This window comes from Colius striatus, chromosome 1 (genome assembly GCF_028858725.1).
Source record: "Colius striatus isolate bColStr4 chromosome 1, bColStr4.1.hap1, whole genome shotgun sequence".
Lineage (NCBI taxonomy): Eukaryota > Metazoa > Chordata > Aves > Coliiformes > Coliidae > Colius > Colius striatus.
Window position 1 is genome coordinate 52,015,729 of NC_084759.1, and position 25,008 is coordinate 52,040,736.

General features: G+C 38.6%; 1 protein-coding gene across 1 annotated transcript in view; it reads right to left on the reverse strand.

Annotated features, from left to right (window-relative positions):
• The window catches only part of ABCC4 (ATP binding cassette subfamily C member 4 (PEL blood group)), a 159,527-nt gene that overhangs the window by 62,705 nt on the left and 71,814 nt on the right, over positions 1-25,008 (reverse strand). The window contains exon 20 of the mRNA XM_061996060.1: positions 5,937-6,016. Within this exon, the coding sequence (XP_061852044.1) occupies positions 5,937-6,016 (80 nt within the window). The remainder of the gene's footprint in view (positions 1-5,936; positions 6,017-25,008) is intronic.

The window sequence follows — 25,008 nt, forward strand, 5'->3', positions numbered from 1 at the left end:
TCAGGAGGGGGGAAAACAAAAGATGTCTCCAAGATACAGGTCTGCTCAACGCATCAGGCTAAAGAGAATACACTGACATTTAACATAGATCCTGCCACCAGTTATTTTCTCATAACATATTTATGATCATATTTTAAATGCACACATGCAAACACAGAGAAAGAACTATTCTTTAATGAATAAAAATATCTCTTAAAATTCATGCATGTATGCATATAAAACGTGGCTAAACTGGAAAAAACAACACAACAACCCCTCCCAAACCCCATCTCTCACAGAAATCACAAAATAACGTCATTGTTAAACTAAAAGATCCTGAAATTCCTTCTACACACTTTCCCTGACATCTTCACACAATAAAATGCAAGGGTCAGTGGTACTGAAACAAGAAACGGCAGTTCCACTCTTGTGCACATACGAAAGCAAGTGACCCAAGCTATTATTCCAGTCTGAGGCACTTTTTGTTCTTAATATCCAGATGCAGCAGCTTTTTTTTTCTTTCTTTTTTTCCTTTTCTTTTTTTTTTTTTTTTAAGAAATGACTGTGGACACCTCCTTCTCATTTTCCTTTTCTTCAGCATTTTCACTTCATAAAGCTGCAGTCAATGTGTTTTGTGTGTGGTGAGAAGGGAATGGCACATTCAGTGGTGGTCTCAGCCACAGCCTACATTGGTGGCTCAAGTAGTCTCAGGATTAGGTCTTTGTGTGTGATGAAAGGATATGAAAAGTCAGTTATTTAAACTCAGTCAAGCTGTTGATTTTGGGGAGGAAAAAGGTTTTGCAATTCAGTTTTTCTCAATAAATCACTGCCCTTTTCCAAGGGCAGCTGCAGATAGTTCACATGTTCACAGTGTTCTCCAGAAACAAAACAGATTATCAATTTTTTTCCCCTTCAATCCAACATAGGGTAAGAAATCAAGATGAAGGGGCCATCACATTAAGTTACTCAAATTCACTAGAAACTAAAGCAGAAAATCAACTCTATTAACAAGTTAATAAGATCACTGAAGAATTAAAAGGGCAAGAAACTACAGACAAAAGATCAATTTAGAAGTTATCACAATAATTAACACAATCAAAAGAAAGACTGAAATATATTTTAACATCCTATATATTCAGTGTTCACACAACCAGTAGATTATCAGTTTGAGTACTCATTCTGCACCATCTGAGACCACAGTGTAAAGGTGTTAAACCTCTGTAGGTCTACCTTAAGTAAAAGCAAGATCCAAGTACTAAAACCAAGCCTTTGATGAGCTCTCAAAAATACAGTATCCAAAATACTGCCAACTTAGGAATGTCTGGGCTAATGTGCATAAAATACTATTAAATATATCAAGATTCTTAATTCCTAATGCTTCCTTGTTAAATTCTTTTATTCTACTTCCTAGCTGACATTTTCCAACATTACTATAGTGTGTTTTGTTAGTGTTGCACTAAGCTAGACGTTGCATTTTAACCATGACATTTTAAACTACAAGTCCCACACCAATCAGCAAAGTCCACATCAGCAGAACCTTGTACTCTTACAGAGCTTTAGGCAGGGGGAGGAACAACACTTGGTTTTACCACTGAGTAAATCAGCTGGTATGTTCAGAGGAGCCTAAGAAAATTAAGTAACAAAATCCCAATCATCTTCAATGGCTTCTGATTTCCTACAGCTTCCTTTGGACTTATTCACAGGATGATCAAGTTTGTACCAACAAAGTATTTCTGCAATTATTTGTGTCTGGGTAGTTTTTTCAGGCTCCTGTCAGGCCTGCCCTCTGACTAAACTACCAAATACATTAATAAAGTGTATATATCTAAAAGCAGCAGATGTTTAAATCCTCTTAGAAAGTTTTAAAGCACTGTAACGGCCTTCATAGAAGTAATCCTTTACCTGAAGAGACTCTAACTTGTTTGGAAAACACCTGCCAAAAATATCTAACTCAGGACAGGAAAAAGAAAGCGAGGCACCAAACTGAGGCTAAGGAGGCTAACAGTACCATGGCAAGTAATGAAAAATACGCGAGTTCACAAAAAAATACACATCATCTTCACCAAACAAGTTCATTCAGCTTTTTGACTACCTGAATCAAACTACAAACACTAATTACTACCCAATTAGTGCCGTAGTAAATATGGCATTGCTTTTTATTTTATTTTTAGGAAAGCTGGTATGGAACCTTATGGCCAACTAGAATCCATTACAGAAGATGAGGCCAAGGCTTAGACTGCAGACTGTAAAATTTGTTTTTTACTTTAACGAGCTTTGAACTGGACTGTAAACGAACAATTAAAGATATCTCAGTTGAAGTGCCTTGAATTCATTTTCAGTTTCTATACTTTTCATCTACCCACAGAGTTATGTTCAACATGGAGTCATGTGGTCAAACATAGCTATAAATGTATTCTCTTAAGAAAGAGTTTTTATCTATAAATCTTGTGGCTATAGCAGTGAGTTCTACCAAAAGACAAGTCAACTGCACTAACATGACACATGTCACATGCTGATAAAATTAATAGCTTCAGAATTTAAGAATGACTGCTGCCTCCCAGGGAGGACTGCCTCTCTTGCCCCCAGTCTCTCCAAAAACAGGGGTGCTATATTTTGGTGCACTTAAAACCAAAGAAAGGATGTCAGGAAACTTTAAATGCAGTGAGAGCTGCTACTTAGGGAGCTGTAGCAAAGCAATACTTTGGCAAATTCTAGCCAGGTTGTCAGAAAAACATACAAGGCCTACAGTGCATTTTTGTGCTTGCCACTTACCTTTTATTTTTTGTTTAGTAACTAAGGCTATAGTAACTACCCACTGTCTTGAAGAGAAATGGCTGTTTCTTCTTCATGGACCCAACAGAGGACGTAAAAAATTAAACTCTTTTACTTCATGGAATTAATTTTCATCCAGTATAGCTGTCTAGACTAATCATGCTCATTATGACTCTACTGCAGTGTATAAATCTTATTAGGCACTCTAAAAAGAACATTACAAATTTTCAGCATTGCCTTAAAATCTGTACTCAGTGTAATTACGAAATTCTTGAAACTAGATGATTTTATTTATTTATTTATAGGTCTTTAAACAGACTTGCGTTGTAGATTTTGGGTGTCCGATCACATTGTGTTTATTTGTGCAGAAATTACACACTCACTTGCCAATATAGTAAAAGGGTGGAAAGCTTCACAATGATCCTAGCAATAACTCAGAAAAAAAGACCACTTCTTCAATGTAAATCCGCTCGAGAAAAGCTGCTACACACAAAGTAAGATGAACCAGTTACTGCATTGTTTATTAAGTTTCACTTGATTCCTCCTGACAACCATTTAAACAATGAATGTTGGGAAATGTCTCTCAAAGAATCAGCAACAATGGCTGGGATCAGAGCTTTTATATTTAGCTAATACTGTTTTTAGAAAAGAGAAAATATTTCTTCCTGAAGAGATTATAGGAAGTCTTATAAAAGACACCTGCAAACAAAACAAGTGACAAAAGATCTTTATTGTAATCGATAACAGTTATCTTTCGCAAAAATCTGTGCTTCTTCAGAAATAAATATCGTATCTTTGCTATTGAATTTCAAAAGGCATCCACTAACCAACAAGCTTGCTGATCAAGAATAGTAAGTTTTAGAAAACCTGCCAAGAAGGAAGTACTTTTGTCTTATGGATAGCAGCGCATTATTAATCAACAGTAAGTTCCTGAATTTTCTCTTCTGGTGCCAAATTGAACAAGCAAGCTTTGAAACACAGCATCTTTTTAATAGTATACTGGACATGTAACAGAATTATTTTTTCTTTTCCCCCAAAAGGAAAACTTTTCGCTTAAGAGATAAACTTCAGAATTTGGCAAATTGTTCAATAGCTCATTTAAGAGAAATACACAAACTGATCAACCTGAGTGAAAATGTTCACAAAATGCAGTTTACAGTAGGAACTTGAAAGAAGAAAACTATCACATCTGGATTAACAGCCTTCATTCTTTCATTCCAGCCACTTAAGTTTTGGTAAGCATATACTTCCTAAAGTATCTATACACTGGTCAAACAACGAGGTTTTTCAATTTGCTAGATGATTCCATGCTTTGACTGTACTATGCATACAGGCTAACTCCTTCCTTAGCTTCCTTTTGGAGCAAACCAGTTGGTTCTCTCAGGAAAAGAAAAAATAAGTAATTCTCAAGACAGTTTGCTTCAGGGAGTGCTCCCAAAAGGAAGTATGGACAAGACCACATCAATTTTGGCTCCCTCTGCTTATGCAGACTTCTCTAACATTTTCCTAGCAAATTTTGCATCCTCAGACAACCCCAGATGCCTCTAAATCACATGCCAGGGCATGCAAAACACTCAGTTTCTTGCTATAAAAACACTATGCAAGTGGGCTGCAACACAACTCTCACATGACTCTAAATGCACAGAACTAAGGAAAAGGGTCAATCATTTATCTCACGCAGAGCACACGATGCAGAGGATGCTCTGGCCATGACTAACATGTAGTATGCACATACACAGTGCAGGCTGCTCTTAAAGAGACAAACCTATGCAAACATAAATTTCTCAGTATTGTTTGGTCTAACAGCCAAGAAGCACAAGGCAAAAGAGATGGTTTTGACTTTGAGGATGTAAATTATGCCAAGAGAAGAATATAAGGCTTGAAAGACAGCCTTGCTTCCAGCCAAAAAGAAAGGCAACATGTATTGTCCCAAGAGAGCTGAAATAAGGAATGTTATCCCTCTAAAAAGCCAGTTAATGAGACTGAAGAAAATCTGCAATCAGCAGAAAATAAGTTGTATATTATAGAAAGATGTTTATATTCTAGTCAGAAATAATTTGTCAGAGCCTTAAAATGTCAAGATTTTAATATTCACTATAAGCAACTCCTTAAATCACCAAAAAACCCCAACTGCTTTAATTGATAGGTAAAATACATTGCCCTCGTTTCTTCCACAAAATGGCACATGGCATTGTAATGCTTTGAAAAAACAAACACACTCCTCAATTTTAACTTCACTAAAATAGGAGACTTTATCTTAAGAAGAAGTTTTACTAACTCCTTGGAATATTTTTCCCCCTATTTTCCAGAGTTCAGCTACTCAGTGCCAAATGCATTTGGGTTAAAGAAGTCAAAACAAGGTTTCGATCTTTACTAAGTTATCTGTAAGAGATGAAGCAAAATTAGCAATAGCACCTTACGAAACATTTCTGTCTTGAGCATGACAGATCTGATCCACTAAGTGGATGCAGATGATCCACTGAGCCATTTCTTGTCTCAAGCCTCCATGGTTCTATGATTCATGTTATTTTCATACAGCATGATCACCTTTTTTCCGACTTTATCCTTCCGCAATTTTTTTCAAGGAAGATTAATAGCAACTGCAACCTTGATGTCATATATAATCCCTTATCCTTTCACCATTATCAAAATCTCAGTGCTTTGTCCACCTTTCTTGTCTGCAGCAACTTATTTCACTTGTTCATATTAAGGCTATTATATTCACCCTATTACTACTAATCTTTTCTTTGTAAATAGCCACACCTATTTTAATCCAAAATGGTGTGGTAAGCATTTGATTCTTTGTGGAAGTAGACACGTAATTAGGTTAATCTGTGCTATCTTTTCATGTGAGTTGATTGTTTCTTTACTATGGACATATTTCTTATAACAGCAATAAGCTTGCCAGATTGCTTGGAGGCAAATCAGGAGCAATTTACCAAGCATGTAGCTTCTATGAACTGAAATCTTGACATAATAGCAAGCTGTGTATAGCCACTCCTACCTGCCAGTTATTACTCATGTTAGCTTTTTACTGACACATTAGATTTCAACCACACCTTTCTTTCACAAACAAGTACTTTCTTTCAACTCATCTGTGACAAATAGCTGATCTTCACCAAAGCATACAGGAATCTAAATTCAGAATGCAGTGCAGAAGTCTTCAACAGTAGCAACCGAATTACCTGCACAAAGTCCAAAAATGTCAATGGAAGCAAGTCATCCAGGTGGCCAATATCTTTGGAGAAACGATTTAAGATTCTTCCTACAGAAAAAGAGTTGGGGAAGAAAAAGAAAAATGAAGTAAACATAATTCCTGAAAAGATCAAAATAGTTTAAACACACCATGTTTCACCATTTTAGTAACAGTTAAAAGGAAACAGCTGGCATCTAAAGATAAAAAGACACTTTTTGAAACCACCATGGAGGAAATCTTTTACAACTACTGCAATATATTTTGAAGAAGGTGTTTTTTTTTCTTTACGCATCTTTTACCTGAATATAAAACCGCTACTTAATCTGCTGGGAAAAATTAAAATAGGCTTTTGAAGATAATAGTTCAATAGAACTTAACAGGTGAAACGCACACGCTTTACACGCTCAACACGTGCAGGTACAATTTTACAGTTCTGACAATGCAACGCAAGTTTCATCAAGTAACATCAGCGAGAATCTGCTCCTATCCTTGACTGAAACTCACGAGTGCATGCACGTCCCAGACAGATCAACTACAATCTAACTGATCCTTTTTAGTACTTCTGTTCCCACTCCTCCATCATTACACGTGGATTCAAATCACAGGCATTTCTGAAATAAAATCTGAGTAAGATTTGTGTTCATGCAGCCTTACATTTATATGCATTCAAAACCTTGACAATACTGATCTTTATTAAAGCTAATAAAACAATTTTTAATCTGCTGTCAGCGAAGCATTTACACTTCTCTATTTTCCCAAGTTCTACTTGAGCGAAAAAATCAGTTATAGCAAGAGTTCTTTAATAATTAAAGTCACAACACTGCTACCCATAAGTGGATTAGTATCTTTCTCTATTAATCGATATCTCTACTCACCAGGAAAGAAACTAAACTAAGAATGGGAATCTGGCCTTTTCTAAGGTGTGTAATGCCTGTACATGTATTCACATTGCTTTTTTATCTACATATATCTTGATTCAATTATTACTTCTAACCCGTACAAACACATTTACTGCATTGGCAACAAAAGACGACTTCTTTTCAAAGGAGCTCATTAAACTGAAAGTAGTTAAGTTGAAAGTTTCCACAGAGTGGATTGGAGATATAATTCAGACATAAGAGATACTGAAGTAATTTCTGTAGCAATCATCATTCTAGATTTCTGTTCATGGCTGTCTCTGAATTACAGATCTTGTTGTATTATATTGACTTTAAGGGAATTTCTGTTCCACACCAAGCACTATGAAAAATATCCCCTCCTCAGGCCTGGGTTACAATCCCAAAGAGAGATACTGGTGGTGAATAGCTTCCTCTGCAATACTTCACTTCATAAAGACCCTTACTTAAGGCAGACAACAGTAGAATTCATTCTAATTTTAGGCTTTGCACACAGAGAGGAAGGGTATACAGTGGCACACGGCTCAGCAAAACCTCTTGCACGTGTTTCTACTGGGAATGGCAGCAGAGGATGTTCCTTTTCATTTACTTCATGTTGTAGACACATTAGAAGGAACACCCAAGGCTGGTTTTTTTTTTTTTTAAAGTTTCCTTTATCTGTGATTTCCTTATACAGAGACTGGCTGTGGAAGAGTAATCTAGCACATATTGCAAGCCTGCTATAGCTAAGACTTCTTAATATCCCTAAATATCACATTCCAGGTTGTTTTTATATGAACCAAGACTTCAATGGCAAAAAGAAAATCATTCAAACAGGTTAAATATTTCCTTCTGATAGCTTTCCTTAATGTCCTGTCTAGGAGAGGCAGATGAGATAAACAAGATGGCACAGCGCACTAGGCTCAGGGTGTTCACAATCCATTCCCAGCTTTGTCACTTGCCTCCCGAGTGACTTTATTTTACAGAATGAAGAGCAGAGCAAGATCAGGTGACAGCGCTGAGCCCCTCTGTGAAACGGTGTGAGACCCATTGATGACAAGCTGTACGTAAGGGCAAAGGATCATTCCCACAGGGAACAAACTCCATCTTAATTCAGCCTTAGAATCACCTTTTGCTTTGTTTTATTTGTAGTGGTTTCACTGCAGCTATAAAAAGCTATTTAGCATACACCATCCCATGTGACACTACCAGGAGGCAGCAAGGTCACTCAGGCTATTTCCCATGGCCATAGCATAGGTCAGGTCAATGCTGGTACCTCAAGGAATCAAGTGATGCCCTCATGATTTCCCTCATCCCACAAATGGAAGAGCACATCCAAACTTGTTACTGGAAAAGTGCTGTGCTTACTCTAATTTTGTAAAGTATGGATAAGGCCTTAAGGGCTAGAGGAGAGAAGCCATTACACATCTGCTGTCAAAGGCCATTTAACTCTTGATTTGTTTCAGTTCCAGCAATATCTTGGAGTTCAGCTCTCTTTTCCATTCCTCAAGACTTCTCTTGAAGAATCACCTGTTAGAAATTGCTCAAGGAGGATTTTTGCACATTTTGAGTCTGAATGTTGGGGTTTTTCTTGACAATTGTTTGAATAGAATAGACTGTTTCTGTCAGAAGGGATCTACAATGATCATCTAGTCTGACTACCTGACCAATTCAGGACTGACCAAAGTTAAAGCATTTTAAGGGCATTGTCCAAATGATTCTTAAACCCTGACAGGCTTGGGGCATCAACCACCTCTCCAGGAAGCCTGTTCCGGTGTTTGACCACCTCTTGGCAAAGAAATGCTTCCAGATGTCCAGTCTAACTCTCCTCTGGCACAGCTTTGAACCATTCCCGTGTGTCTTATCACTGAATACCAGGGAAGAGAGATCAGCAGGAAGCCGTTACAATCTCCAACTGTTTCCTGAGAAAGTGTTGCAACAAGGAGAGTTTTAGGTTGCAAGCATGATACAGGCCTGTCCTGGTGCTTTTGTGGGTAAAAAGCTGGCATAGACATAAATTGAGAGTGGCAAAACATTTGCCTCCATCCTGCACACAAAGAGTGACTGTGGCAATGTTCTCCTCAACAGTAACATCTATTCCAGGGAAGTTCTTTGAGAAACATAGTCATAAAAGAAAACTTAGTTCACTTGAACCGGCCTCGGTCATACTATGTCTTCCATATATCCACTAACCACCAACTACTCCAGTTTCCACTGGCAATCAAGCTGATAATTAAGTGCCCAAACTGTATTTTTGTCAATCACCTTATGAAATTAAGTATAACACTGCTTCTACAGACATATTTTGACAGAACTGCAAGCTGCCACTAGGAAAGTGGAAACAAATTTGACATTATCAAGAAAAGATGAATATATGTTTTAATCTGCCTAATCTTTAAAATGGAAATACAAGAATTTTATAAAATTACATGGCCTCAAATGCGAGTGAGCAAAAGAAATATATCAAAAAGATGGAGTCTGAAAACTGAAACCTTTTGCAGTCCATCTGGTACAATTAAAACAAATTAAACAATGGGATGTGAATGTTCCCAAACAAACATTCAGGTGAACCTCTGTTAGCAGAACTTTTTTTTTTTGAATTTGAGTTATTGAGAAAAAAATTGATTTATGGTCTATTTACTGTTTGCACATAGTAATTCTGGAAAACAACATCTGAAGTCATTAAGCCTAGGAAAATACCTTGTTTCTTGCTAAGAGATCCACATCTCCCTCTCGTAACATTGAGCCAGTGACCATTAATGTTTTTCCACTGCTAAAAAAGCAAACAACAAAGCCACAAGCCTTAGCCCTACTTTTGTTGTCACTGGTTTTCAAGGATATTACTCCAGCAACTGTAGAATGGAAAACACAGGATTGGAGATGTATTTCAGATCCAGTTCCACTGAACCGAACTGGCATTTTATTTAGCACGTCCTACGCAAAGGTAGGCTACAATAACCCACTAAGGCAAGCAAGTTTCCTCACCATACACCAGAGAAAGCAGCACACCTCCAAGCAGAAGTGCTATGCTTTGGAAATATCTGCAAAATGCCCCATAGCCATCCTGAGATTGCATCCAGAGCGATTGCTACATTTATGAGGATGTCTGCAAGTAAATGAGGTCTATTTCGCAAAGTATGAAGAAACAACTGTTTCCACTTACTGGAAGCACAGTAAATCAGTGGCTTGCTTATGCATAATTAAGCATGCAAGAGAAAACATTGCAGATACGAAAGTTAAACTAGCCATTTTGAGTCAGTTAAGACTACCATTTCTACTAGCATTTGCAAAACTGAACTTTGGAGATGGCTTTTCAGATTAAACAATCTGTTTCACCTGCTATTCAAGAAGGGCAGGACCTCCACAACTCCCATTCCTACTCCAATATCACTTTTCTCTCCAAGACTTCCAATATCCTTCTCTTCCAAACTTACAGACTATGAACATCACCTTCTCAAAATATTTCATACTTCAAAAAAGCTTAATTCCTTTAAGCTAGCATTTCTGTGATATAGACACATGCCATGAGATAATAATTCTTAGATCTAGTCCAATATTTTCAATTCACTGAAATTTTCAAACTCATACTTGTAACTCTTTCTTTTTCCCAGTGAGTTTCAGTCTAGGCTTCAAAAGCAAGAGGGAAATACTACATCTAAAACTTGAAAAGCAAAGGAAATGTCATGAAAACACTAATGAAAAAAGTATTTTAAGAAATCGAGAACCAAGTATGCCAGTTAGAACAGCATCCAAATTTGTGAACAGTATCTGCTGTTTTAATCATTCTCAGGCTTCCACATGATGTGTAGTCAGTAGCAAGCTGCAAAAGGGAACGTGCTCTCTTTAACAATCCCATGTTTGTTTTTACATCAAATAACTTAATCAGAACACATACTGTTGTTAGATTTCTTACGAAGTAATTAAATAACTATTCAATGCCAATTAATCATAGTTAAATAAGGGTCTGTCACCAAAGTGCTATGTACACATTTCAGACTATTTAATGGTCAAATACTTGGCAGTATCGAAGTTAAACAATGATTCATTAAACCTCCTTCACTACACAATAGTTAGGCTAAACTTGAAGTGAAAGAATCAAACCTCTTTTGTTCTCCATGAAAGAGACATCAAACCTCAGTATGTGATATTCTTTTCTTCCTCACTCTGTAAACTGCTTTAATTGCACAAATCAGAATGTGTTCAGGTGTTGCATACTCACTTTGCTTCTGCAGGTGCCTACTGATACTTTGGAATAGATGTTCAAACCTACCATCCAAATAATGAAAACACTTGACAGTGTGCCACACCTATTTAAAATGTTTATACATACTTCATGATGAAAGAAACGTAATCCAAACTGAATCAACACTTAGGATGTAAACACCAGAAAAGAAAAGGATTTTTTTGAAAACAAATAACTAGAATCCTCCACTAGACTAGCCAAATGCCACCAACAGCATTCAATATTGTGCAATCTAAATTCCTAATATCAAGGACCCTAAGAACAGCAGTACATTATTTCTAAATGCATTTGGCATTTCTAGTACACGTTTTTTGGCCAGTGCATTTTGCCACTGAAATACTTCTGTATAACAAAATAGAGTGGGCAGACTGATTTTATATACCTTGTAAAGAGTTTACAAAGCCTTCATACCCAATTGCTTCATCATGCATTGCAGAAATACTTTGTGGCTACTTCTCTAGTCCACTGATTTGCCTCTTTGGAAAAGAATAAGGTTTTAAGAGAAGGTCCTTCTAGGGATAGAAAGCTTTTGCCACTTGTGTATGTGTGTTTATGTCACAAGTGCATGCTCTTGCAATTTTTTTCCCCTCAGAGGCCAGGCTAATCCTCAATACAGAGAATTTTTGTTGCATCACACTTCAGTTCAATACGCGTATGTTATTACTAAATACTGCTTTGCATAGTAACCTCAGCTCCACCACGGCAATTGGCCTAAATATCAACTTTCACATACAAGTACACAACATTTACCAAGGGAAAAATATTTAACATCTCTTATCTACTCTGTAACAGTAAAGCTAGGAACCCTCCTCCACTTCCCAGCATCCATGAATAAAAAGCAACAAACTAAACAGTATTATCTCCTGTTCCTTGCTGCACACTGGCAGGAACCTGTCTGCAAGCAACTTTCAACAGGAATGGACTCAAGAAGGCACTCAGTCATACCTGTATAACTAAATGTCAGCAACCTCAACGGGGACTGCATGTGGCTTTAAGGCAGTCATGACACAGATGCTCTTCTGGTCTAAGACAACTTTAATTTGGAGAGACCCATGTAGGACAGATGAAACGCTACAGGTTTGGGAAAGAGTGGCAGAAAAGCTTCCTGGAGGAAAAGGACCTGGGGACATTGGTCATGAGCCAGCTAGCTGAATATGAGCCATTAGTGTGCCGAGAAGGCCAATGGTATCCTGGCTTGTATCAGAAACAGCATGGCCAGCAGGACCAGCGAAGTGACTATGTCCCTGTACTCGGTACTGGTGAGGCCACATCTCAAATACTGTGTTCAGTTTTGGGCCCCTCACTACAAGGACACGGAGGTGCAGGAACATGTCCAGAGACAGGCAATAAAGCTGGTGAAGGGTCTTACAAAGTGTGGCTGAGGGAACTGGGAGTGTTTAATCCAGGGAAGGCTGAAGGGACATCTTCTTGCTCTCTGTAACTACTTGAAAGGAGGTTGTAAGGAGGTGGGTTTTGGTCTCTTCTCCCAAGTAACAAGACAAAAGGAAATGGACTGAAGTTGTGCCAGGGGAGGTTTAGATCAGATAAGAGGAAAAAATGTCTTCACAGAAAGTGTTATCAAGCATTCGAACAAGCTGCCCAGGGAAGTGGTGGAGTAACCATCCCTGGAGTTGAGATGTGTAGATGTGGCACTTAAAGACACAGTTTAGCAGTGGATGCAGCAGTACCGGGGTAATGGCAGGACTCGATCTTGATCCAAGGTAATGGATTCCACGAGAGTGCATGCTTCAACACTACCTCCTTACTCGGTGAGAAGAAGTCTTGCCATGTATCATGTTCCACTTGACACCAGGCACTGGAGCACCATGTGCATGAGTGAGACAGTGCAACAGATGTGTGATGTGGCTACCATGGCATGGGGTCATCACTGCCTTTTGTCCTCTGGAGATGCACTACAACTGACCACACCCCAGCTTGTGGCTATGCAGAGGTGTGTTAACTTACACTGAAATGAGAAATCACGTACTTAAACAGTCTGAACCACAGCTTATAGAACCAAAGTAATTTTAAATATATGAATGGTAGTTAAATAACACTCAAAAGTGTATATGTGGTAATAAAAGCATACTCAAAAGTAGGAATAAAAGAAATTGCAGCACAGAACTGGGTATGTTTAAATACCCATCCGTTTAACTACATTGAACACATTTCCTATTCTCTCAGTGGTATAAACTGACAGCTCCCCACATATCTTGCTGTTAAGCTGTGGCATTCAGCAACTGATAAGTCTTCACCCATGCTCAGTTCACACACTGAAAAAAGGAAAAAAGAAGAAAAAGGAAAAAAAAAAAAGTACTGCAACTACAAGCAGCCTTCCATTTCATCAAAGCAGCCACAAAGTGGATTGTCCATATCAAATGTTGGCAGGAAGCAGACATTACATCAACCTTGTAAAATACAACTATGAAATCAACAAAATAATTAAAGATGGATTACTGCCTTTGAAAAGAATTGTAAGTTTGTGAAATATTTCTTCAGAAAGAAATCTGGAAATGCATCTTCTGTCAATTACTGATCTACTCTGGCTTTTATTCCACATTTCTACAAAGAAACGTCAATAGGTCTGTTATCTTTTTAAAATATACGTTTAGCACCACACATCCACACAAACTGCCATATACAGCAATACTGTCTTCTCCACAGGCATCCTATAAATATAAATAAGAACTTCTACCCCACTTTTTTTTTTCTTTAGCAGCCTGAAACTGGCAGGAATATTATCACTTTCTTAGGCATTTGCAAATAGGCACAGTGGTGCTGGGCCAAAATATGCTGAGATCATAATATCCATTTATCTAAACTGCCAGCATGCAATGAATTCAGGTGGGATGCCTTCTATCCAAATTAGTTTACTACTTGAAAAGGACTTTTTACACAAATGCTGTCACAGAGGAAAACAGAAAACAAGAAGAAAACACAAACACTGTGTTTGATCTTATTTTTAAGTGCAGGAAAGAAGGATAACTATGCTAAAGATCAGAATGGAAAACAGGCTTCTTTGGAAATGAATTTCTGTCTTCACTGCTGATGGAGACATCTACATTACCTAGTAAGAATAGGTTGATACTAACTGTGTAGAGGTTTCTTCAGCTTTCCAGTACACTAGAAACATACAGTATTTTAATGACTAGTATTTCCATTTACTGACTAGAATTACCCAGTTTGTAGAAAAATAAAAATAAGTCAATGCTCCATTCAAGATGACTTTGCTAAATTATGTGGTACAGTTGATTCCTGGGTGTGCTCAGCAGAACATATGTATTAACATCACCAGCCAAAGTCTATCTCCTTATTTATGATACAATGCAGAAAGGAAAGAGAAAGTCTTCATTAAGAATAGCAGCACACAAAATCATCTCATCTTGATTGGAAAAAAACCCCAATTTTCCTTCTCAAATGGCTTTCACAGGAAATCTCAAAATACCTTCTGCATTTGAACTCCCTGATATTATATATCATTATCAAATAAGCAAGTTGGCTACAATTTTAGCTGGAACAGAATTTGCAAAACAGAATTTAACTTGGTGCTGTATTATACTTGGTAACGAAATTATCTCTTTTACAGAAGCAAGATAGATTTGGAATAATGTACTCATTAGCAACTTTAAATTATGGATTCCTGCAATAATGTCCTTATCCAAATAATTAACATGCACAGATTTTTTAATTTATTGTAAAAGAAAGTCTCAGAATAATTCAAAAGAACAAATTGGGTTTTTTGGCTACAGAACAAAGTTTTATCCCACAACCAAAGTACCAAGCTACATCTCTGATTCACAACTAGAATAACAATGAAAACAGACAACTGCCCTGTCGCACACACCCCACTCCCCTCAGCCCCTGGAGTAATATTAAACTTTTCATACATAATTATGTGATGAAGATTGCTAGAACAGAAGTCTAACAATTCCAGAAGTTAAGCTCTGGACATCCTTTCTGCTTCTTTTTAAACACATTTTTATTCACTGCAGCTATTTCAAGTTATCCTGAATTCAGTGAATAAAATCTGTATTTAAATACATTGAAACCAATAAAAATCTAAAACCAAGCCACCTAATATAGTGCCAAAATACAGCACAACTTATTTTCTGCTGTATAATGCAACACAAGCAACAAGGTAATTTTAAGACACACAGTCCAAATAAATTGGAAGAAAAAAAAAAGTATTTATACAGAGGAGGGGATACAGGAGGAGTTGACACTGGTCTCCTTCCCCAAAACAAAATAATTAAAAAATAGTAACCACTTTGCAACTTCCTCTTGATTGCCGTTTAAAAAGATGTTAAGTTGCACCAGCTGAAATGACTTATGATTTTATGAACAGAATTTTCTGTTGACTTACATTACCTTATTTTTCTGTCCCAGAAGTGAAGTTACCTACTTCAACGTCTCACCACAATACAAAGCATCACTCTAACAGAAACCTGGACCAGTATATATGAAATATAGTCCTATACTGGCTTTTTACTAGCAAGATTATCAATTTAATTCTTTGTTAAACTATTTAACAACAAAACACATCCACTTCTGAAAGAGTATTTGTGTATTGTAGTTCTCCTTTCTGCTATAAATCCAATTTGGATTAAAGATACGTCCCAAGTGGTGTTTTGCTGGAGGTAGCTTACAATGAATTAAACTACGCACTAAAAATCAAAATGGACTGAAATATTTGAAGATTTGAATTCTGTTGCTGGAATTTTTACATGAGAGAAGAAAATCAGTTTTAGAGATACCTTCAGATTTGGGGCTTATATATTTACAGCAATATAAAGATTAAAACAAGAACGGAAATGTCACCTTTCCGGCAAAATTTTTCCAACAACAAAATGGAGTTTTCCCTGTGCTGTTTATAATTTCAAGACATGATTCAGAAAGCATCAATTCCACCCAGCTTTTGCAAATCTGTTCATATTTGTTGAGTTTCTTACCGTTCCTTCTCCTAATTTACTGAATAATAACCTTAATTTGTTTATTTTTAGTGATTTTCTTTCCCCTCTTTTCTTTTTTTTTCAGATGTTGAAGTTAGAGGGGCTAAATCATCACTCCACTCTAAGATGACAGTAACTAAATAGGACATTACTGCATATGAAGCTTTTGCATCCTAAAATCTTCAGTGGAAACTGCTGTCTGGCTGATTACAGTTATCATTCAGAAAACAAATATTATCCTGTATTTTATCAGTCATACATATTCAGATCCCCTCCCACACACTTTAGAGAATGATTCTGATGTAGTCTATCCGTTTGCTTCCTTTTTTGAAATCACATGTGGTAGTAACCATGTAAGGGAATTCTACATAGACCGTTGCCGAGAAAGACAAGCGAAGACTTCTGGCTTCTATCTAGCCCATCCATTTTGAGGATAAAGCCTTTGGGGAGCTCAAACAGCAGCAGCATTTCATGTCTTCAACTGACTTTGCGATACCTCATCTTCTGCTCGGCATGTTCCCTTTGGTTTGATCATTCATTTTGCTTTAACTTCCATTTCTTTTTCTTTCTGTCCTCTTCTGGAAAATGTGATTGTTTGGGAAGGAGAGATTTTATCTACAGTTCATTCCATTATGTATTCACATAATGGAATAAACTGCTCATACTTTAAAAAAGCCACTGCAATAGCACAGGTTTGGCAATCCAGAATTCACAATGACGATACTGGATAATTTTCAGTGGGCTTTTTTTCCTGTCTCACACGAAATATCATTACTGCTGAAGTCAAAAGAAATTCTGGTATAGCTACCAGAAAATCACAACTGTTTTAGTTTGCTGTGCAAATAATTGAAATATTTGCTTGGAAAATTTGCCATGTGTTTAAAAAAAGACACCACCTCCCCCCAACGAAACAGAAAATTTTGCTTCAATGTAGGACATGTTAAACCACATGTTTAACCAAAGCCACAGAAAATTTGGAAACAACTAGATACACAACTTAGGTAGCACTCACAAAACCATAATGAAAGAAGATATTTGTCAACCCGTCAACCTGTTTAAAAATGTATAGACTAGCCCAGGAGTTTGGACACTTAGATGAGAGGTAAAGGCTGGGCAGAGACTAAGGGGATCATGTTATTTTTACCAGTGACTGAGTGTGCACTGTGCAGTTGCCTACCTCTCCAGTGAGCATGTTTATTGCTCTACTAGAGGTGATTCTGTGGTAGGCCTCCTCCAGCCTCTGTTCTTGAAGGTGCTCTCTCTTTAGATGAACAAGTAAATAAGCATGGCACGGGAAGAAGGCAAAAAGAGTGCATGCCTGAAGGCTACAGCAATCAGCATGGAAGAGACTCCATCTGGATGCAAATCTCTGGTTGTTTGGGGGTTTTTTGGCCTAACTTAGGGCACGGAACGGATCTTTTCCTGTGAACAGGCTGTAGGGTATAAAGAGGAATGACTTCATCACCACTTTGGTTTTGTGACTGGCACCAAATTGCACTTGCAAATCTCGTCTGAGAAACAACCAAAATTCTTTTGTCTAAGAAAAACTGAAGGCAGCCACATCCCAAGTTTTTTTTCTAACAAGGAGTGTTGACTAAAGGAATCTAGGTATAGTCTGACAGTGCATTTCTTTGGGCCATCAGCTTCTGGGGAAAAAAAAAAAATCACTATGATGTAAACTTCTTTACAGCCTAAAATATAAACACTGACATGGAAATATGGGGTATAATATACATTCAAATGAGAAAAAAACCCAAAGAATGACCTCTTTGCTACTGTATATTAACTGCACAAAAAGAAAGACATGTTATTAATTAAATTACTAAATGCTAAGCTTTTTGAAAAGTTAAATTGCACTGCATATGACTTTACTGTACCCCCTCTACTGGAAAACTATTAGAAAGCTTCACCTCAAAACCAAAAAAGAAAACGTACTAGGATTAAGCAACTGTAAATTAGGAATAAGTAGCTGCTGATCCTACTAAAACACTAATAGTGTACAAACCAAAAGCAAAGAATCTTTAATGTTCATGTAGAAACATATCTAAGTACAACCCTCATGAATTTCTTGACAGTTGAATGCTAGGGGTTACATTATTTTTAAAGCACATACTTACACATACATTGCTTAAAGAAAAATCTAAGTCCTATAATTTTCTATTTTCATGGCTTTTAAATAAGAAACTTAGGATTATAAATTTAAATACAGTAAGACTTCTTCATATTTCTATAAACAGAAAAATTCACACACCTCAAGGCATAAAAAATGGCCTTTTGTTGTTCAAACAATTTCTTTTGTATTTGTTCAACTCAAAGTCAGACTTCACTGTGAAGCTCTGATTTACAGCTGTCCAGCACTATAAACTCCTAAATAAATAAAGAGGCAAAACCAGAAGAGTGGGAATGCTGCCATTTGTTATTTACATGTCAGAAATACCCAAAAAACGATTAATGTAACTGAAGTGAAGTGAAAGGCAGAGCCTCCCTAGGATGCATGCTGGACCATTATGTAGCCAGTAGCATGTCCTGCACTGTAGAGTTTGTTGTGTCAGTTAGGAGAAACCAACACAGTTGGCTATAAAAGGAACAACTAGCAAAGCGAAGATGTAGCAGTAAGCTGGAACAGAAAGTTGCAAGGCAAGATGTGCGCCTTTTTTTTTTTTTCCCTTTTGAAGTAGGGTTAAACAAAGGGGTCAGGGAACCGTTGAGTTTCTCCACCCAATTGTTTAACTACTGTCAGTTATGACAATACTGGTGTATCTTGAGAGATAATTTTAAGATGAAGAAAAGCCAACTTGTGGATGAACTTTACTGCACAGAGAGCAGGAAGTTACAAAGATGTAAGCATGAAAGATAAGCAGGCAAAATGATGATGGAGGGAGGAAAAAACACAGGAGTGTGCCAACAGCTACCAGGTGCAGAAATAGTAAAAGCTTTGCACAGGAGAAGGATTTAAATGAAGCCATGCTCCTCTCTGTGTCTCCTGGTAGACTCCTTCAAAGTACATTGGGGATGTATGATCAAGAGAAAACTGTCTCTCCATCTGGCCCTGGGGAGGAGCTGCAAGACAGAATTGTCAAATACTACCTGGTAGTCAGTGACAGAAGTTGCCAAACTTGGGATATTTGGCTCTTGAGAGAGCTTTGTACATATTGACTTGAATTTTTGCCCTGTGCAGACTGGCTGCTTGCACACGCCCTCTCCTTCACCTTCCGCTTCATTCACTGCATATCTGGAAACATTTCCGCTCCTCCCTCTTCCTTCAACGTTACTTCTTCTATTCCCTTCTATTCCTCATGAAATGGCATGAGTTCTGGATAGAAATAAGCACATTTATTTGAGGAGAGAATGTCATCCCATGCACAACCAAGACATGAAACGTGCCATGGTGAGGCATAGGTAAGAAAGGGTGGAAGAGTTTAGGACAATACAAGTGAGAACAGAAGGTGGCTGCAACGCTTATACTGGAAGAGTACCTGAATTAATGCTTTGGAAATGCAGTGTGACAAAAGAGCCACGTCCAGAAACTACAATAACTAAAATTGAGACGTAAAGCAATAGGAACGATGTTTTACTGTGGAAAACGTTGGAAATCCTTACAGCAAGTGGGAATCAGGTTCTGAAACCAGTTCCCAAATTAAAACTGCAGAAGCCAAAAGGCCATCATTACCTGAAGGCAGATAGCAAAGGACATACTGCATAACCATAAGCATCTGATACATGCAGACTCTTCATAAGCTTATACTTAGATGAAGCAAGACCTACTGTCTATTGAGAGAGGTACCTTCAGAGAACAATTCAGAGGATTTTAGTTACTTCTTCCTTTAAGGAGCATACTTCACTCTGCTAATTACAGAACTGCAGGGGCAGCAGCTGGTTATGTGCCACATAATTCTTTAGAGTACAATCTAATTAGTTTGCTTAATTTCATTCACATAGGGTCTTAAGATTTCATAAGACCAATTAAGAATTCAGGAAGTTTTCTTCCTTCAAAATAAATGTGTATATCTTTAGGTCTTCACAGTTCCCTTATTTATCCATTCGTTTCTCTGACATCCATTTTCACTATATTTTTTTCTTTTTAAACCCAGTAGCTTCTCTGCTGAAACTACTTGAGACACATTAGGATGAAAAAAGTTCCAGGATTACGAAGAACTGGACAATTAGAGGAGCAATGCCAAGACTGTGACAAAAATATCTCTCTTTCCAGTTCCAATATACAGAACTATGAAACCTCTTACAGACCTAAAGCACGAGTTATATTTCAGAATAAATACAACAAATTTCTCAAATAATCACTGATAATAATCTGATTCCAGATATTTTAGGAGAGGTTATTTTAAAAGAAGTGCTTTGCCATGATTCTGCATTAAAAAAGGCAAAAAGAAAATCTCTGGTAAGACAGGATTAAAATGAAAAAATACACAGAAAATAATGAAATTAAATGACACAAGATTATCCTTCCCTCTTCACAAAAAAGCACGTGCACAGAATTTGTTTCTGAATCAATCTGTGGATACATCTTTAAAACATACAAAAGTATAACTTCAAGTAAAAAACCTGCAGAAGGCAAAATTGTGTCAGTAGTCCAGCCACTAGTTATATTATTGATTAGTAACAACTTAGCATTGAAGATAGTTAATTACAATATTTAGAGAATAAATGTTGGCCCTCAAGGTTTTCAAAATGCAGTTTAACTTGAGAATGCATATGAAAAGCATCCAATAAACTTTCCACCAAAGCTTAATGTTATTTACAATGCCTCTTAGCTTTTTGAATGTTTATTTTATCCTTGACTGACTGTGGAGAAGAACTCCTTAAATAGTAATTCATATTGCAAATAAGAACATCCAATTTCTAGAGTTTTTTAGTGGTCAACTATACAGTGGTCATGCTCTCAAGGAAGAGGTCATGAACAAGTTTGATTGCATCACTCTAGAACCTTTTAGGACCTTCTGGACAATCGGGGGTTTGTTGGTTTATTTGTTTCAGTTTTCCAAATAAAGGAGACTGAAATGTCTCTTGACATTTTGCTCAGGAGAGATCTTATCACTCTCTACAACTACCTGAGAGGAAGCTGTAGTAAGACAGGGGTCAGTCTGTTCTCCCTAGTAACAAGCAACAGAACAAAATGAAATGGTCTCAAGTTATGATAGTTGAGGTTCAGGTTGGATATGAGGAGGAATTTCTCTACGCAAACGGTCGTCAAGCATTGGAATGGGCTGCCCAGGGAGATGGTGGAGTCACTGTTCCTGGAAGTGTTTATGAGATAGTTGGATGTTGCACTAAGGGAAATGGTCTAGTGGTTGATAGGGCTGGGACAAAGGCTGGACTCGATCCTAAAGGTCTCTTCTAGCTGAAACAATTCTATGATATCAAGGTTTTGTGCCTTTTTCATAGAAAAGTAAGAGTTGGAAGGGACTTTTAGAGACCATCTAGTCCAACTCCCCTGCTCAAGCAGGTCCACCTAGATCACGTCACACAGGAACGTGTTTAGGTGAGCTTTGGAAACCTCCAGATAGGGGACTCCACACCCTCCCTGGGCAGCCTGTGCCAGGGCTCCCTCACCTGAACAGTAAAAGTTTTTCCTTATGTTTAAATGGAACTTTTTGCATTCCAGCTTCATCCCATTACTTCTTGTCACCAGATCCAACAGAAAAAAGTGATGCCCCAACCTCCTGACATCCACCATTTAGATATTTGTAAATATTAATAAGATCCCCCCTCAGTCTCCTCTTCTCTAGACTAAACAGCCCCAGTTCCCCCAGCCTTTCCTCGTAAGGAAGATGCTCAAGTCCTCTGATTATCTTGGTGGCCCTGCCCTGGACTCTCTCCAGAAGTTCTCTGTCCCTCTTGAGCTGAGGAGCCCAGAACTGGTCACAGGACTCCAAATGAGGCCTCATCAGGGCAGAGTAGAGGGGGAGCAGAATCTCCCTTGACCTTATGGACACACTCTTCTTGATGCATCCCAGGATGCCATTGGCCTTCTTGGTCACGAGGGCACATTGCTGGCTCATGGTTAGTTTACTATCAACCAGGACTCCCAGGTCTCTCTCCACAGAGCTGCTCTCCAGCAGGTCAATCCCCAGTCTGTACTGGTGCATGCAGTTGTTCCTCCCAAGATGCAGGAGGATTCCTGGGACCTCCTTCTTGCCCTTTTTGAAGACTGGAGTGACACTGGCCTTTCTCCAGTCCTCAGGCACCTCGCCTGTCCTCCATGAATGTTCAAAAATGATGGAGAGTGGCTTCACAACCACATCAGCCAGCTTTCTCAGCACTCTTTGATACATAACATCAGGTCCCATTGATTTATGAGCACTAAGTTTGACCAACAAGTTTTTAACCTTTTTCTCCTGCACCAAAGACAAGTGGACAAGTCCTCTGTTGTCCAGACCGTCCTACTATCCTTGCCGGACTGGGCTTCCCAAGGGCTGGCCTTGGCTGTAAAGACTGAAGCAAAGAAGGCATTCAGTACTTCAGCCTTCTCTGCATCCTCGGTCACCAGGGCCCCCTCTGTGTTCATCAGCAGACCCACATTCCCCCTCATCTTCCTTTTGCTGCTGATGTACCTGAAAAATCCCTTCTTGTTTTCCATTACTTTCTTGGGCAGGTTTAATTCTAGAAGGGCTCTAGTCTTCGTGGTTGTATCCTTGCATACTCTGGCAACGTTCTTGTACTCTTCCCAAGAAACCAGATCCTTTTTCCACCTCTCATAGATGGCTGCTTTCTGCTTGAGTTGTCCCAGCAGATATTTGCTCACCCATGGAGGCCTCCTGCCTCCTTTTCCTGCTTTCCTACATGTTGGGACACACTGATCCTGGGCTTGGAGGAAGTGGCGCTTGAAGATCGACCAGCTCTCTTGGGCACTTCTACCATCTATGATCCTATCCTATGAGATCCTCCAAGCAGGTCTTGGAAGAGGCCGAAGTCAGCTCACCTGAAATCCAGGGACATGGTCCTGCTTGGTGCCCTGCTTCTTCCACACAGGATCTTGAACTCTACCATCTCATGGTCACTGAAGCCAAGGTTGCCACCAACCTTCACATGCCCAACCAAACCTTTTTTATTTGTCAGTACCAGGTACAGCAGCACACCTCTCTTCGTTGGTTCCTCGACCACACGTGACAGGAAGTTGTCATCAACAATCTCTAGGAACCTCCTTGACTGTGTGTGCTCGTCTGAGTGGCTTTGCCAGCAATCAGGGTGGTTGAAGTCCCCCATGAGGACCATGAGGATCACTGTGATTATGAGGCAGCTCTCAGCTGAAGGCCTCATCCCCTTCCTCCCACAGGTGGCCTGTAGCAAACTCCCACAAGAGCATCACCTACCTTATCCCTTAATTTTCACCTACAAACATTCAACCTGCCTGTCATCCCTGTTCAGGCAGAGCTCAAAGCACTCTAATTGCTCTCTCACATAGAGAGCAAACTTGCCTTGCTGGCCTGTCTTTCCTAAACAATACATAGCCCTCCATGGCTGTGCTGCAGTCATGTGAGCTGTCCCACCATATCTCTCAATGAGGTCAGGGTCCTGCATCCACATCCAGTTCCTCCTGCTTATTTCACAGGCTCCCTGCACTGGTGTACAGGCAACACAGGCGCTTTCCCTGGATGGATGCAAGAGGATCCTCCCTGATTTGATACTCCCTCAGCATGGTCAGCCTTCTGCATCTCCCCTTGGTGTGCAGCTGACGAACACTCATCATTGCATTCCTGCCCTGCCCCGTTTCCCTGTTAGACGGGATGGCTTGTTCTTTGCCATTTCACTCCTCACCTCCCAAGTCCTTCAGTTTAATAACTTCATAATCCAGTGCTTTTCAGGAAAACTGTCATATCACAGTTGGTATAGAAAATGATGGTCCTATAAAGGAAAACTCTCTACTACAGTATGTGGTCCATGTGGTGAGGTCTAGTCCACCTTCCAGAAGGTTCCTGATGTCAGTGGGGTACCACTCTCATACCTGCAGAAGTCTGTCCACAATAGACTTGGCATTATTAGAACCTAAATTAATTCAAGATATCAAAAATTACCTGAACTAGAAACCCAAATGAAAACTGAGAACAAAACCTGAGGTATGTTGTACAACAGTATCACTAATGTATTATCACTTCCATGGGTCCCATTCTTTCCTCCTCTGTGCATTCAGACATCCAAAAGACCATTGTGTTCAGAAAAGAGATTCTGGAAGAACTGAAAGGTTCTGACATCAGAGAATTTAAACTAGCTACGAATCCCATTGAGGAAGTATGACTCATCTCTGAGGTTTAAATTAGATTATCAACCAAGTGAAGCAGCACCGTAAAGCTACAATAGAAGATGAATGCCTACAGGAAAATATTTTTTGCCCCTAGTGGCAGATGCTTGAACTTTAAAGGATCTGAGGCTAAGCTCTTTGTCTAAGCCTTCCTGACAGTAAACAATTGACATTAATTTCTTTAGTTGGTCCAACTTCGCTCCATATGCCACATGGAAACAATATCTAAACCCTGCAAAAGAAAGTATATTGTCACTTCTAAACCAATTGAGGATCAAACAATTTACAGAAACCAAGACTTATTTTGCTGACAATTAACCTCTATCACCAAGACTTGAGATTCAATGAAATTTGACAATTGTGAAGAAAGAGGCTTTTGTATGAGTAAATCTGAAGCATTTGGTAGAATCAACAGAAAATAAGAAGACTGAATTAGATCGAAGTATCGGAACCTTTGAGGATAGTTCAGAATTCACTAATTAAAATAACTGTCTTCCTTGCCATTTCCTCTCCGAATTGCTTTGGTATTACAGCAGAAAGGCACACAGTAAGGGGCAAATTTGTCCAGGAAGCAAGCATTATACCTTTCCTCTTACACCAACAGCACACTTTGTCTATCCTGCTGGTCAAGCTCCATTATGAAGAACTACCATCCCTTTAAAGATTAAATGAAAGACAAGTACGAATAACTGCTTTACAACAAATCTCAGGTGTGGTAAGGGCCTTTCAAACCTTTTTCT